Raw genomic sequence first — 16,188 nt, 5'->3', positions numbered from 1 at the left:
GCACTATTTTGGCTGCCTGAGCCAACCACTTTGCACACCGATTTCACTGCTCTACAGCCAAAGTGCTTCTGAAATAAATGTAGTCAAACTTTACTAATTCTGGGTCACTGAGAACGAAAATGATGCTTAAAATTGTTGATTGGCTCTAGTTTTCAAGATATGCTATTGGGTCAGTATATACGACCCTTGACTTGGGAATGGCGGAGGATAAGTGAGTTATAAAGGGAAGGGATCTCAGTTTAAATCAGAAATGACTAAAATACATCTTTGACTGGATCTATGAATAAATCTCTGACTGGGTTTGGACAGTACTTGCTTTTTAGGCAAAACAACGAATGATGCAATCTGAAGCTGGCATTGCATCATACATGATATGAATTTCATCATGTTATTCCTAGAAGGATGATGCAATCATAACGAAGCTTACATCACTCTGCTGAACAAATTGCCCTATATCAGCTCTAGAAATCAGTGTCATGCTCTTTTATTTGTCAGTGTTTGATTTTGCAAAGGGACACATTTCTGTTTAGCCAAAGTGAGCAGAGATGCCTCGTACTTGTGTGAACAGTGTAGATAACTTCTGCTGTGTTTGTGGTGAAGTGACTTTTGCATCACAAAAGCGCAGTATAACCACTCTGGTTAAGAAAGCCTATCACCTTTATTTTGGCTGCAAAATTGGAAATCAGGACAAGAGGTGGGCCCCACCCACATGCTGCAACACTTGTGCAATGAATCTTCGCCAGTGGTTGAACAGGAAAAGGAAATCTATGCCTTTTGCAGTGCCAATGATTTGGAGAGAGCCAACAGATCATACCAGCAATTGTTACTTCTGCATGGTGCCTCCAGTTGGGAAAGGTGTGTCAACGAAGCAAAAGTGGACTGTGCATTATCCAAACATTCCATCAGCTATACGCCCAGTACCCCACGGAGAAGGACTGCCGGTTCCTGATGCACCAGAATCATTCTCACTTGAGTCAGACGAGGAAGAGGATGAAACTTCTGGTCCTGAACCATCAATGTCACAGGACCCACATTTTCTCCCAACCTCCTCCTCTGAACCACACCTCATAACACAAGGTGAACTGAATGACCTTGTCAGGGATTTGGAACTACCCAAGAGTAAGGCAGAGCTGTTGGGCTCCAGACTACAGCAGTGGAAGCTCCTGGCACTTGAGGAGATTCCTCAATTCCTAAAATGGTTAGGGTTTCCATTTTCCGTGACCGTTAAAAGGATCTTGTCCCATTCTTCTTCATGGAAGGTGATCTTGTAGCCTGCAACAACATCGATGGTGTGATGGCAGCCCTCAACATCGTTCACGAGCCAGATGAGTGGAGACTGTTCATTGATTCATCGAAGACGAGTCTTAAAGCTGTTTTACTGCATAATGGCAATGTTTTGTCATCAATTCCAGTTGGTCATGCAGTCCATATGAAGGAAACCTATGACAACATGAAACAACTTTTGAGGTGCATAAACTATGACCAACATCAGTGGCAGCTTTGTGGCGATTTGAAGGTTGTTGCTCTCTTGTTTGGTCTGCAGACTGGATACACAAAGTACTGCTGCTTTCTCTGCGAATGGGATAGTCGTACAAGAGATTCCCACTACATCAAGAAAGATTGGCCACTCCGACAGTCATTGGAGCCTGAGAGGAAAAGTGTTCAGCATCCACCACTTGTTGAATCAAGGAAGATTTTGTTATCACCCTTACACATCAAGCTGGGTCTGATGAAGAACTTTGTCAAGGCCATTGACAAAACACAAGCAGCTTTCAAGTACCTCTGTGGAAAATTTCCAAGGTTAAGTTGAAGCTAAGATAAAGGAAGGTGTCTTTGTTGGTCCTCAGATTCGTGAACTTCTTCGAGATGATGCATTTGATCATGCACTGCGTGGCAAGGAAAAGATGTCATGGAAAGCCTTCCAGTTAGTGGCAATAAATTTTCTTGGAAACAACAAGGCAGACAACTACAGGTTGTTGATGTAAAACCTCCTCAAGGCATACAAAAGCCTTGGTTGCAACATGTCACTAAAGATAAATTTTTTGCACTCTCATCTAGATTGTTTTTCCACCGAACTGCAGAGCAGTGAGCGACGAGCACGGCGAGCGATTTCACCAGGGCATTGCAACAATGGAGAAACGCTATCAGGGCAAATGGAGCCCATCAATGCTTGCAGACTGTTGCTGGACAGTGACAAGAGATTGCTGGACAGTGACAAGAGATGCTCCATTTAATGAATACAAGAGACCAGCCAAGAAGCGCCGAGTAGACACTGAATAAGACTAAACTATGTACATAATAGTTTTTTGCCTTTTGTTTCATAATAAATTTGATTTATATAACCCTTTTGCTGATTTTTAAAGTGTTACATAAACAGGACAGGTGAAATATGATCATGTAAAGCAACCATAAACACATGAAAAGACCTAGGTTTACAATTTGATTAAAACTCTACTATGTACACAATATACATAGACATAAAATGTAAAAACTTAAATATCTTAGAAACAGTAGCCAATCAGTTGTTTTAATTGTCATATTTGAATTCAGCACATCAAAATACATAATAGATAGAACATTTTATCTCTGAAGCAGACGACTTCTCAAAAATTGTAGACCACTGTTTTTAAACATAGTGAGAGCTTTAGCTCCCCCCGGCTAAGTATCCATCACCCTCAAATGATCAGCTTTGGAAGCTATGAGAATAATGACTCCCACTAGAAGTTGGAGCCCATGACCCTCACCTTATTCTTTTGGGTATTTATTCCAGCAGCACAGAGCCCAGAGGGAAAGAAGTTTAGACTTCTGTCCTGTGCCTACCTTTAAGATCTTAATTCAAGGTCCAGTCACCATCACTATAGCAAATAGGGATGTGGTCAATCCACTACCATTCTCAGCTGAAAAAGCAGAGTGAATTATTCCATATGGTATATTTTCTAGTTCTGTGGTCAGTCTAGTTTAAAGTGTCCCAAATGGTGCAATTTCTGTGACTTCACTTAGGAGTCTAATTTACAGTTTTATTAATAAATCTCACTGTATTTTCTGCTATTCTTAACTATTCCTTTAGATTAACACCATTATTCCTAGCTGTTACTCTCTTGTACTACTATATTCTTCTCCTTTCTTGGTTTAGATTCTTCAGATATCTCAGGATTGTTGCGTTCCTTTTCTCATAAATCAGTCTGTTCATTCCCAAATAGTTTCTGTATCATTTTTGCACCCCCTTCAGTTTGTCTGTATTTTTAGTAATGAGTCTCTCTGAAATAAGTGCAGTATTCCAGATGTAGCTACATCATGGCCCTAGAGGGCTTCCAAAACATGTTATGTTAAAACACGACTTTGAAGTTACATTAACTAATGTGATGCTAGACAGAAGTGCTTAACTGAATAGCTGAAATGACGCTGAATATGACTTGTCCTTATCTAGGCTGACTGCAGAGTCATGCACTGTTAGCTAACTCAACCTTTCATGGTTGTGTTTTAATATGTTAACTTTGTAGTGAAGGCTAGAACATATAGGAACTCGTATGATGTGAGTTTGCAATGTGATGATAGTAAAAAGGGCTGATGTAATTTTGGACTGCATATACATAGTCATTGCATCTAATTTGCTGTCATTGTCAACCATAAAACTTTCTCAGCGGAGCTCATTTCTAGATTTCTCTCATATTAAATATTTGTGTTGAATGATTTTACTCTGTTATATTAGCTTGTATTCTTCCAAGGTGAGTCTCTCATTTTGTGTGTCCATTCTCTAATTTCACTAGATCTCTTTTTTGTATTTGTCTTTTCTCACTGGGGCAAATTATCCCAGTGTGGCATTACCTGTAAATAAACTTTATTTACTTGCTCTCCACTTCCTCTTCCAGATTGTTGTTAATTACGTTGAATTAATCGGTACCTACCACAGTTTATCCCCTGCTAAATTCTCTTATCCCAATTTGACACTGTTTATCATTAAATTATCTTTCTGTGAGTTTTCAGTCCATGTGATTTGCTAAAACTCAAATGTTACATTTGTCACATTCTCTTCTACCCCATTTATTCCTTTACCTGCTTTTTAGTAATAGCTGTTAAAAGGTTTTCATTATTGCCCAGTTCAAACTTTTGTTTCTTAGGTATATAACAGAGGAATTTAGTGACTTAACCATTTCTATGTTAATTTAATCCACATCCTCACTTGTTAGCAGGCCTATTCTCTATCTAGTACTTCCTCCTGTGAAACACATTTATAAAAATCCTATTCTGTTTCTTCTGACAACTTGCATCTGTTCTAATTTTAAGAACATAATGTGATACATCAAAATCAGTACTGTACTTAATATAGATTTTTAAGTCGGCTAAAAGCTGAATTAAGGCCATCTTTTTCTTTATATTTGAATAATACAGATCAGAAAATGATTTGGTCATACTGTCCAAACTGAGTGCTCAAAGGTTATCATCCTCTGTAAGCCTTTAATTTACAAAATTTGTAATCCTTATTGTGCATAAATTAAGTGCTAGGAGAATGTCTTGTTTAAGTAGGAAGCATATAAGAGAGACAAGGTGGGTGAGATACTATCTTTCATTGGACCAACTTCTGTTGGTGAGAGACAAGCTTTCGAGCCACAGAGAGCTCTTCTTCAGGTCTGGGAAAGGTACTCCGAGCATCGCAGTTAAATGCAAGGTGGAACAGATTGTTTAGCATAAGTAGTTAGCACATAGCGTAAGGCAGGGCTTCCCAAACTTTTTTCCCTGGGGTCTACCTGTGCACTCCACTGTTAACATTTCTTGAGGAAAACTATTAATTTTAATCATTACATACATACAAATTATAATACTGTAAATAAACAATGGACATGTTTTGTTTCATTTTAATGTTAACAATTGTAATTATAGAAATCCCTAGCAATATGCACTTAAAGAAATGCTTCAAGATCTTTGAAACCAAACAGTTTTAGTAAAACTACACTTTAAAAAAAAGTTGAGAGCAAAATGTGTTCAAACAAGGAAAATACAATTTTGTATAAAACTGAATAAGCAACACAACAATGTTTACCACATTGTTGTTAAAATTGTGTTGGTGGTTGATTTTAAAACAACATTTGTCCAACTTTGAACACTATATTGTGTTTTCAATTTTTAGTGTAAAATCTGAATTTCTGTGCGAAGTAAAGACCAACGATATTCTCTACTATTTAGAAAAGAATCAAACATTGTAAGTAAAAATATGTAATAACTTATAGACCAGAAGTCGTCTTAATGGGATGGATGTGCCTGCTTCTCCTTGCACAGTTTTTTCAGCTGGGGACATATGTTAGTGAGGTTCAACCTGATCTTAATTTCAATTTTCAGCCTTTCAGCCAGCTCAGGGTGCAGGCAGGGGGTAGCTAGGGGCTGTGGGCAGGAAGGGGGGTTGCTCAGGGTGTGGGAAGGGGGTAGTTAGGGGCTGTGTGCTGGGAGGGGTGTACTCAGGTGTGCAGGGAGGGGCTGTGCCCAAGGAGGTGGTGCTGCTGCAGGGTCTGTCCATATGCTCAGTTCGTAGTTGACACAGTGGGGGCAGCTTCGTTCCTTGTGGCTGTGTATGTGCAAGGTTGGGTTGGCCCAAGCTGTCCTATACGGTCACTGTGGCCATTGGCACCAGTGGTTCGCGGGCAACAAGAACTACACCAACTTGAGACTGAAGGGCATGGCGGCTGATACACAACACACGTGGGGAAACTGATCTGGACACACAGAGTGCCTGGCGTTGCTGCTCACCCTGTTCCCTCCCCCCCGAAACTCCGCCCATGATGGCGGATCACCCAGGACTGTGTCGTGGCCCACTTTTGGGCCCCAGCCCACAGTTTGGGAACCTCTTTACTAAGGGACCAGTCAAGGTAGAGTGGTCCTTTAACACCCCTGCAGTCATAGGCCAAAAAGAGGAGAGTTAGTGTGTTACAGCTTGTTGTAATAAGCCATAAATCCAGTCTCTTTTCGGTCCATGATTTTTAGCGTCTAACAGTGTTATGAATTGAAGCACCCAGGCTCATCTTTTGAAAGTTGTGCAAGTTAGGACCTATAGGTCAGACATAGGGTGATCACTTTGTGAGCTTAAATTAGTTGGTATCTTAAATTCATAACTCTGCTAAACACTAAAAATCATGGACTTAAAAAAAAAAAAAAAAAAAAAAAGTTCACCTTTACTTTCAGCTGGAGAAGTTCTTCACATAAGGTGAACATGCCATTCAGATACCACAGTGATATAGGGAGCAGTATAAGATGTCTTGCCCGTTATAGTGTTGCTGGTGCTGTTAGATGACTCCTGTATTTCAATAGTGGATGAAGTGTTTTCTGTATATATGCTGTAAAGCATTTTTATAATGTAAACTACATTCTTTTGTACATGAAACTTTTTATCCATAAAAGTCCGTATTTATGCAGGTTATCTAAGAATGCAGACTAGAATTGTAATCAGTGTGCACTGTAGGAGAGATGAACATCTTAATGCTGTACAAATTTTTTCTTCAACTTTGACACTTGGTGCTCAAAGTTGAGAGACTTGGTATAATAACCAACAAACAATAAAACACGTAGCTTCATTTATGCTGCAGTGCATAGGTCAAATTATCTTCCATTAACAGTCTGATAACATTACCTAGTTTAATTACCATACCTATTTTACATTCAGTCTTGTATATTGAACACAGTGTCACTATATTTTATTCAGGAACTATTAAATGCTTCATAGATAGATAATTTGTAACCTCACCAAAAGTCAGCAACACAAATAAAATGTTTCTGTAGATTTTCTTCATGTACGTTTGAAACAAACTTGTGTGCTGTTTAATATTTTAGAACAGTGTACAATAATTTGGTAATGTGATATTTGCCACTTATTACCCATTCCAAACTTCAAAGCTGTCATTAATTTCAAATAAGAGAACTGTCACTAGATTCCAAAACTGGAATGTAAGGTAACTGACCGTTCTTTTAGTTGTAATCAGTCTTAAATGTTGTTCGCTGCGTAAAATACATTGTTTTCTTAATTCCCCTAATGACTGCTGCTGTTGTGGAGTGATTTTACAAAATAGGTCAGTCTGTTATGTAGATAGTCTGAGAAGTAGTTGATTACTGGCAGTGAAAATGCAAGTAGTAGTTGCTAGTGCCAATTTCAGAGAGCAGGTTGACTAAAATGAAGATATGACAAACCTTTATAGGACAAATAAATCTGAATAGCATGTACAAAATATATTATTTTAGTGGGAAGAGACTTTTTAAAGGTTTCTATTTAATCTTTCTGTTTCTGGCTTCATCAAAAGGCTCATTTAAGGTTTGTGACACATTTGGGCAAGCATAAATCAATGTATGGTTTTGAATTAGTGATGCATAACTCATAGTTTAGCCATTTCATGTGAGTTTCGTTCTTAATTTCATGACTTGATTCCAGGTGAAACCCAGTGATTTCAATGGAGCTCTGATTGTGGTTTTGTTCACGCCCACGTTTCAGGGATGAGGGTACAAACATGCTTGGATCAAAATGAGAGAAAATATTTGCTCAGACTTTTGTAAGTCAGAACTGCAAAATTCAAGTCAGTGGAGCTACTCACATGTGTAAAGTTAAGCATGTGTGCTAGTAAATGCAGGAAATCTGGCAAGAACAGAGATGCTACCAAATCGATGATAGCTTATTGAAGTCTAGGATTTTATATAGCATAGATATACAAGATTAGAAAGGCAAAGGCACAAAATGAGCTCAAACTAGCTACAGGAATAAAGGGAAACAAGAAGACTTTTTATCAATACATTAGACGCAAGAGGAAGACCAAAGACAGGGTAGGCCCATTGCTTAGTGAAGAGGGAGAAACAGTAATAGGAAACTTGGAAATGGCAGAGATGCTTAATGACTTCTTTGTTTCTGTCTTCATCGAGAAGTCTGAAGGAATGCCTAACATAGTGAATGCTAATGGGAAGGGGGTAGGTTTAGCAGATAAAATAAAAAAAGAACAAGTTAAAAATCACTTAGAAAAGTTAGATGCCTGCAAGTCACCAGGGCCTGATGAAATGCATGCTAGAATACTCAAGGAGCTAATAGAGGAAGTATCTGAGCCTCTAGCTATTATCTTTGGAAAATCATGGGAGACGGGAGAGATTCCAGAAGACTGGAAAAGGGCAAATATAGTGCCCATCTATAATAAGGGAAATAAAAACAACCCAGGAAACTACAGACCAGTTAGTTTAACTTCTGTGCCAGGGAAGATAATGGAGCAAGTAATTAAAGAAATCATCTGCAAACACTTGGAAGGTGGTAAGGTGATAGGGAACAGCCAGCATGGATTTGTGAAGAACAAATCATGTCAAACCAATCTGATAGCTTTCTTTGATAGGATAACGAGCCTTGTGGATAAGGGTGAAGCTGTGGATGTGGTATACCTAGACTTTAGTAAGGCATTTGATACGGTCTCGCATGATATTCTTATCGATAAACTAGGCAAATACAATTTAGATGGGGCTACTATAAGGTGGGTGCATAACTGGCTGGATAACCATACTCAGAGAGTGGTTATTAATGGTTCCCAATCCTGCTGGAAAGGCATAACGAGTGGGGTACCGCAGAGGTCTGTTTTGGGACCGGCTCTGTTCAATATTTTCATCAACGTCTTCGATATTGGCATAGAAAGTACGCTAATTAAGTTTGCAGATGATACCAAACTGGGAGGGATTGCAACTGCTTTGGAGGACAGGGTCATAATTCAAAATGATCTGGACAAATTGGAGAAATAGTCTGAGGTAAACATGATGAAGTTTAACAAAGACAAATGCAAAGTGCTCCACTTAGGAAGAAAAAATCAGTATCACACATACAGAATGGGAAAAGACTGTCTAGGAAGGAGTACGGCAGAAAGGGATCTAGGGGTTATAGTGGACCACAAGCTAAATATGAGTCAACAGTGTGATGCTGTTGCAAAAAAAGCAAACATGATTCTGGGATGTATTAAAAGGTGTGTTGTGAGCAAGACACGAGAAGTCATTCTTCCGCTCTACTCTGCTCTGGTTAGGCCTCAGCTGGAGTATTGTGTCCAGTTCTGGGCACCGCATTTTAAAAAAGATGTGGAGAAATTGGAAAGGGTCCAGAGAAGAGCAACAAGAATGATTAACGGTCTTGAGAACATGACCTATGAAGGAAGGCTGAAAGGATTGGGTTTGTTTAGTTTGGAAAAGAGAAGACTGAGAGGGGACATGATAGCAGTTTTCAGGTATTTAAAAGGGTGTCGTAAGGAGGAGGGAGAAAACTTGTTCACCTTAGCCTCTAAAGATAGAACAAGAAGCAATGGGTTTAAACTGCAGCAAGGGAGGTCTAGGTTGGACCTTAGGAAAAAGTTCCTAACTGTCAGGGTGGTTAAACACTGGAATAAATTGCCTAGGGAGGTTGTGGAATCTCCATCTCTGGAGATATTTAAGAGTAGGTTAGATAAATGTCTATCAGGGATGGTCTAGACAGTATTTGGTCCTGCCATGTGGGCAGGGGACTGGACTCAATGACCTCTCGAGGTCCCTTCCAGTCCTAGAATCTATGAATCTATAGACCTGCTCGGGGTAAATAAGGGTTTCATAGAGAAGGAGACTATTTGTAGGATCCCTGTTTGTTGTTGAATAAGGCCGGGGATTGCAGGAAGAGAGAGGATAGTTTTATGGTTAAGGCAGTTGAATGCTGCCTTAGTGAGTTGATTTCTATCCCACCTTCTGCCACAGAGTTCCTGTATGATGCTAGTCAAGTCACTTAAACCACACATTTCACAAGTGGTCGTTAATAGTTGTTCCTCATTTTCTGGATGCCTTACATAAGGGGTCTGATTTGTAGATGTGCTGAGCACTCCCAGCTGCAACTGAAATCAGTGGGAGCTGTGCTTGACCTCATAAATTGCTGTTTAATTCCAAGTAGTTTGATAAATCAGTTGCTCGTTATCTCAGATTGGGCACTTAAAATTAAGGTGAAAGTTTCCACTAATCTGTGTGCCTCGGTTCCCTATCTACAAAATGGGAGTAATACCACCAATTTTAAGTGCTTTTGTTTGCAGCCTTCATTTTCTTTTAATGTAGGTTTTTGTATAATATACAACATTTAATTAAATTTCACATGTGGAATGGAACTGCCCAAAACTTGTGAGCTCTGAAGAGGTTTGAACTATTATACACAATCCTGTGAAACTGTTGTGTGGAGTTAATTTGCATGTCATATTAATATTTTCACCATTTTCTGCTACCCTTTTTTATTGTAGTACTCCTACCAGAGAACCTGAACTTGGAAAGATGTGGATCCTGTTAATAAATATACTTTTTATTGTTTTTATACAGAGATAAATAGTAACAGTAATATTCTTTAATCCTGGTGCATTAATATAAATCCAGAATTTTTGTGAAGTTTAAATAACTAATAAAACTGTTTTGTTGTGGACTCGTGCAATAGGTTTCCTACAGGTAATCTCTTGGTTGAAAATAAGAATTTTTTTAAAAACATGAGTGCTAAAAGATAGCTAGCATTTTGTCAGTTATATTTTTATATGGCTTTTCTAGTTATAGACAAATTTGTCTACTACTTAATAGAAGTTTTGGAAGTGCGGGATGTCTTGACATTCTTGTTTTTCCTTGGAAAATTTCATTCTTTCACGTACAAGAATGTTCAAAAATTGTGTTTTGAGTGGGAGGAAAGACAGAGGAAATGGTCTAAAACTCTGAAGTTAACTTCTGCAGACAGATCTTTGCTTACAGAATTGAGTATTTTGGTCTACAAAAGAGTATTGTAGATATTCTTGTTTTGTGCACATTTTGTATACATTTTGGTATAGATCTAGCTCTGAGTAATTTTGAATTTTTACCTGTAGTATGCTCCTGGGAGACTTGGCTTTCCCAGTCCTGATTTTTTTATCTATATTAAACTGCCTCACTTTCCATTAACACATACAGTTTATTACTGCAATTCAACTTTTTAGGCAAATTCACAATCTTCATACATAAATGTACAGTAGTTTTTTTTAATGGAAGGGGGGAGTTAAACTTTTGCCATTGGAAAAAATTCTTTTAGTAGGTTGTCTAAATATTAACTTCCTATTTAGCTATAAATTAGACAACAAATTAGACTAGTGTACACAGTTTATATGTAAGGGAATACTTTACCATGTTGTCTTTCACTTTGCGGTAAAAGTATTATAATATATCCTGTCCATAGAGGTCCAAATGTTACTGTAATGTATCTTTCTGAAATGATACTCAGGGAAATAATATATGGGTCATATGTTTTCATAGTCGAATCCACATTTTTAAAACTGTTCTTTGGGTATAATGACAAGTGTCTCTGTATCTTAGGTACTTAGATGATCCACATCACTGTAGTATCTGAGCACCTCACAATTTTAAAGGTATTTTTCCATACATTACTCTTGTGAGGTAGACCGTGCCATTTATCTCCATTTTACAGATGGGGAACTGAGGCACAGAGAGGCTAAGTGCCCAAGGTCACACAGGAAGTCTGTGGCTCAGAAGGGCAATGAATCTAGGTCTCCCAATTCCAAAGCTATTAGTGCCCTTCCCAGAGGATCATTTTTCCTCAGTGTTGCCTGTTTGTTTTCGGCTGTGTAAAAGTATTCATAATGTAAGTCCTGGATGTTAGCATCCATGCATTTGGAAGGATGTTGCTTCATATTATTATAAGTGTTGTGGTAGTGCTCAGAAGCCCCAGTCATGCTCCATTGTGATAGGCACTGTACAAAACATGAAACAGCATACTTTCCCCAAAGAGCATGCTATCTAAGTATAAGAAAAGAGGCAGATACAGACAGAATTGATACACAGGGAAACAGTGAGACAATATTGGTCAGCTTGGTAGGCAGCGGTGTCAGCACACCAGCTGCCCTAACTTGTCAAGTTTTTTGAAGCACAGGGAGGTGGCTTTGAGCATGTTTACTAGGAGCTCTTCCTATGTATGATGTGCAAAATGGGAGACAGCACAAAAGTGCTTGTTGGGGGAAATGTAACAAGTAAGTTGTAAAGGATGGCATCATTGGCAGAATAGAGGTAGGAGTTGACATCTCAATGAGGGGGCACGGGTGAGGATAGGCTATGAAGGGCCTTGATGTGGTCTAAATGAGACGATTTAAAAATATAATTTATTTTTGGGACTCTTAAAATTCAGTAGTGTTCTGTAAGTGTGCTGACTTGCAGTTAAGAAGGATACCTGTACACATGGTAGTGCTGCTTTGCGACTGCCAAATTGTATAGACTGCAAAAAGATGGTGTGGGGAAGGGGCAGTGAGTTTAGTGCCAGTTGAGCAAGTGATTGCTTTTTAAACTTTCAAGGTTACTCTTGCACAAATGTATAGTTGACTGCTTTTAAAGTGAATATTTATATGGCTCTAGGTGGTATATAAAAAATATTCTTTTGTTTAATGTCTTGATTGAGTGATTGGATTTATTGCTTTCTATATTATTTTTATTACTCATTCCAGATTTTTTTAAAAAGCATTATTGGGAGTAAGAACCAAAATAAAAGTAAAGCAATTATGATCAGCTAGTAATTTGAATATTTTAGAGTTCAGAAGAATTATCTTGTATGTGTTTGAGAATTTGTGAAATCTAGAACAGGAGAAACTTGGATCAACTCAAGTTAACTCCATTTTATTGTTTTCATTAATACATATCCAGTCCTTCTCTACCTCTCCAAAAAAACTGTTAAATTCAGTTTTTAGCATGATTGGCTTGAAGTTAAAATGGAAGTGGCTTAAGCATTATAGAATCTTTTTTTAAGCAGGAAATACCACAAATAGTACTGCTACCAAAATATCACAAATACATAAATCAAAATGTGGAGATGAATTTATGCTGGTAAGTAGTATAGGTGTGTTCCCTCTAACACTGGTTCTGAAACTTATTTGATCACACTCCCCTTCTTTGTGTCTGTAGTCATTTCCCATCCCCCACACTAGTACATATACCACCACCCAGCTCTGAAGGCAGAACGGGGAGTGGTCTCTGCTGGCTGGGTGCCCAGCTCTGAAGGCAGTGCTGCTGCCAGCAGCAGCACAGAAGTAAGGGTGGCATGATATGGCATTGCCACCTTTACTTCTCTGCTGCTGCTAGTGGCGGCGCTGCCTTCAGAACTAGGCACCCGTCCAGCAGTTGCCACTCTCCTAAAGCTTCTCATTGCCTTTCCCCTTCTTCTCTCTCCTCCCCCCCCCCCCCCCCCGAACAAATCCTCATGCCCCCTGCCCCCAGTTTGAGAGCCTCTGCTCTATAACAAAGTAACTTGGGATGTTGTTCAGAGGAGGAATATTTTATATATGTATTATCTCAGCTGAAAATATGTTGTCGTTTCACTAGCAATGCCACTGGTAGACTTCAGTTGATAGAGCAGTTTTAAAAAGGCACAGATCGCTGTAGTAAATAATAATGTCACATTCCCATCATTATACTTAGCGTGACACTTGAAGCTGGTACCCCTATCGTTAGATTAATCCACTGCGTAGTAGCTTGCAGGTGAGTGCATGTGAAATGATTGCGCAACAGTATGACTTTACTGTATGCTTACACCTGTCTTCTTCTAGGTTTTTTATAGGTACATTTAGAGAGCAAGAAGGTGGCATTAAGAATACAATTGTACATTTTACAGTAGATTTAAATTTTGGACCTGTCAACTATGAAAGTGAATTTTTTTATTTCATCTCCTTTCTCCTGTATCCATTATTTATTATTTGTGTTACATTAGCACCTAGATGTCCCATTGTGCTAGATGCTTTACAGATATGTAGTGAAAGACACTCGGCCCCAAAGAACTTACAATGCACTTTTTCTCCCTTCCCTTTGTCATCTCAAGGTTAAATAAGTCACCTCCAAACTGCTCTCTGTTTCACCAGCCAGATGGCCAGGGTAGCAGTGTAATGCTTTGGTGTACCATGGGATATTGAGGATACAACCAGGCCCTTCTATTGGATTCATAAATATACCTATAAAACTACAAATCCTTTCATTAAAAAAGGATTAAAAGTTAACTGTTAAGCACAGGTTTAATAAACCTGTTTTCTTGTTGGATTATTCCTAGTCTCTTGATTATCATGGAACCAAATAACCTTTGCCTGTACTCTAGTTGCTACAGTTTTAAGAAACCAAATACTAACACCTTTTCTTTCTTTCTTTGGTGTTATGAAGATATGAACTTTTTCCATATCACTGATTTTGTAAGTTGGGGAAGTTTTAAAATAACGAAACGTCAGAGTTGATACATTAATGTAACAGATTCATGGAGCACTTTCTTACAAAAGAGAAGATTTAAATATGGCCTCATAAATGTCTTTTTATCTGCAGGGTGCGGGTCAAGATAAACTTGGAATCTATGTCAAGTCTGTGGTAAAAGGAGGTGCTGCAGATGTGGTTAGTAATGTTTGTAAATATTAAAGTTGTTAAAATCTATCAAATGGTCAAATTTAGAGATTACTTCAATAAAAACATTTGTAATTCTCTTCATTGGACTAATAAAATAAAATTAGTACAGACACTATTCTAATCTAATTTACATTTATCTTGATTAAGCCCGTGTAAGGATTGTGTATATAAAGTGTTTTTCTTCTTGAATGTGTAATTAGGATGGTCGGCTAGCTGCAGGGGATCAGTTGCTCAGCGTGGATGGTCGAAGTTTAGTAGGTCTGTCCCAAGAAAGGTACAGTATTGCTTTCAGATGATGTGAGTTGAAGAAGCGAATACTCTTTGTAAAAATAGAGAGCGTGTGTGTGCAGTGAACGAAGGGCTTGGTTAGTTTTGGGACAGAAATATTAGTTTGACTTAAGAATATTTCTGTCTTGGTTTATATTGGTTCCATATAGCCTCAGGAACAAAAGCTCATCACTCCATTATTTTAGTATGTTCAGAACAAATATTGCTATAGTTGTGATATGGTACCCGTATAGAAACATCATTGTATTAAATTCTTAAAGTGTATATTCTCATTCATAGTATAAAATCTTTTAAGGAAACTGGTCCTAGCTTTTGTCTTGAAGATTTTGACATCTGGCATTGAACTGTGGAAATTAGGAATAGTAACTGCCAGCATACATTCCCCATTTATATTCATACGTCCTCTAGATGCTGTTTTCTGATTGTCCAAAGAGGATAAGTGACTTACATGTGAAGCTGAATAGAAAAGAAATGCTGTGGTGTAACAGAAAATATTGTTGAATGCTTGGTTTAGCAACAGTGACATAAAAAGAATTGTATAGAGATTACTTTTAAATAATGCTATACTTAGTTCTCTTCTGTTTGACTCCTGTCACAGGGCAGCAGAGCTCATGACAAGAACAGGTTCTGTAGTCACCCTAGAAGTAGCAAAACAAGGAGCAATTTACCACGGTCTGGCAACCCTGCTTAACCAGCCATCCCCAATGATGCAAAGAGGTAAAATAAATAACTGATTAACATTTTCATAAGACAGTGCTGCAAATTTAGGCCCTTTTCCCCAACACTGGTGAAAGGGAGAAATAATCCCTCAACAATCCACAATGAAATATGAACACTTAGACGTAGCATTTTACTCCTGTAATGTACATGAGTTACATAATTCATCTCATAAAGATTTCCGCATGTGCTTCTGGGAGTAATTTGAAGAGGTGGAGAAAACATATATACATATGTTCCTGTTGATAGCAGTGGTTTAGTATTTTATACCCAAAATTTTACATTTTAAACAGATGTAGAATCCATGGAATGGCAATGCAACTTCTCTTACCAAGGAGTGAGCTCAGTTGTAACCATTGTTTAAAGTTATTGTACAGACACCGTTCTAATCATAAGTAAATGTGTTATCAACATTTAAGTACAAATACTATATAATTTATTTAAGTGTAAGAGGAATTTACAATCTAAATAAATGGAATACACAAAATTCACAAAGGGACCAAGAATTCAATTCACTTTTTCTCCCTCTCCAAAAGAGCACCGATTGCAAAGATGCTGTGATACTTGTGATTACCAGTAAAATAATTTTAAAACTAAACAGAAGCCATTGGGCCATGTTTGGTCATTGATTTTCACTGAGAATCATGTTGAAATGACAGTTGTTAATTTTCTAGATCTGATCCTTTAAAAGCTAGGATTCTTCGGTATTTTTTCCAAATTGCTTTTCTTCCCCCTCCCCATATAAATCAAAAATTTCTTTCAGAAGTGGCATTTTAATGACCATGTGGCAAC

The 16,188-nt window shown here is 38.1% G+C and overlaps 1 protein-coding gene across 16 annotated transcripts in view; it reads left to right on the top strand.

Annotated features, from left to right (window-relative positions):
• Nucleotides 1-16,188, top strand: part of AFDN (afadin, adherens junction formation factor) — a 220,145-nt gene that overhangs the window by 174,746 nt on the left and 29,211 nt on the right. For all 16 annotated transcript variants that reach the window (XM_054021691.1, XM_054021692.1, XM_054021690.1 and 13 more), the window contains 3 exons: nucleotides 14,314-14,379; nucleotides 14,592-14,665; nucleotides 15,278-15,396. In XM_054021691.1, coding sequence (XP_053877666.1) covers nucleotides 14,314-14,379; nucleotides 14,592-14,665; nucleotides 15,278-15,396 — 259 coding nt within the window. The remainder of the gene's footprint in view (nucleotides 1-14,313; nucleotides 14,380-14,591; nucleotides 14,666-15,277; nucleotides 15,397-16,188) is intronic.

The sequence above is a fragment of the Malaclemys terrapin genome, chromosome 3 (genome assembly GCF_027887155.1).
Source record: "Malaclemys terrapin pileata isolate rMalTer1 chromosome 3, rMalTer1.hap1, whole genome shotgun sequence".
NCBI lineage: Eukaryota > Metazoa > Chordata > Testudines > Emydidae > Malaclemys > Malaclemys terrapin.
This window is presented reverse-complemented; position numbering and strand designations above follow the sequence as displayed.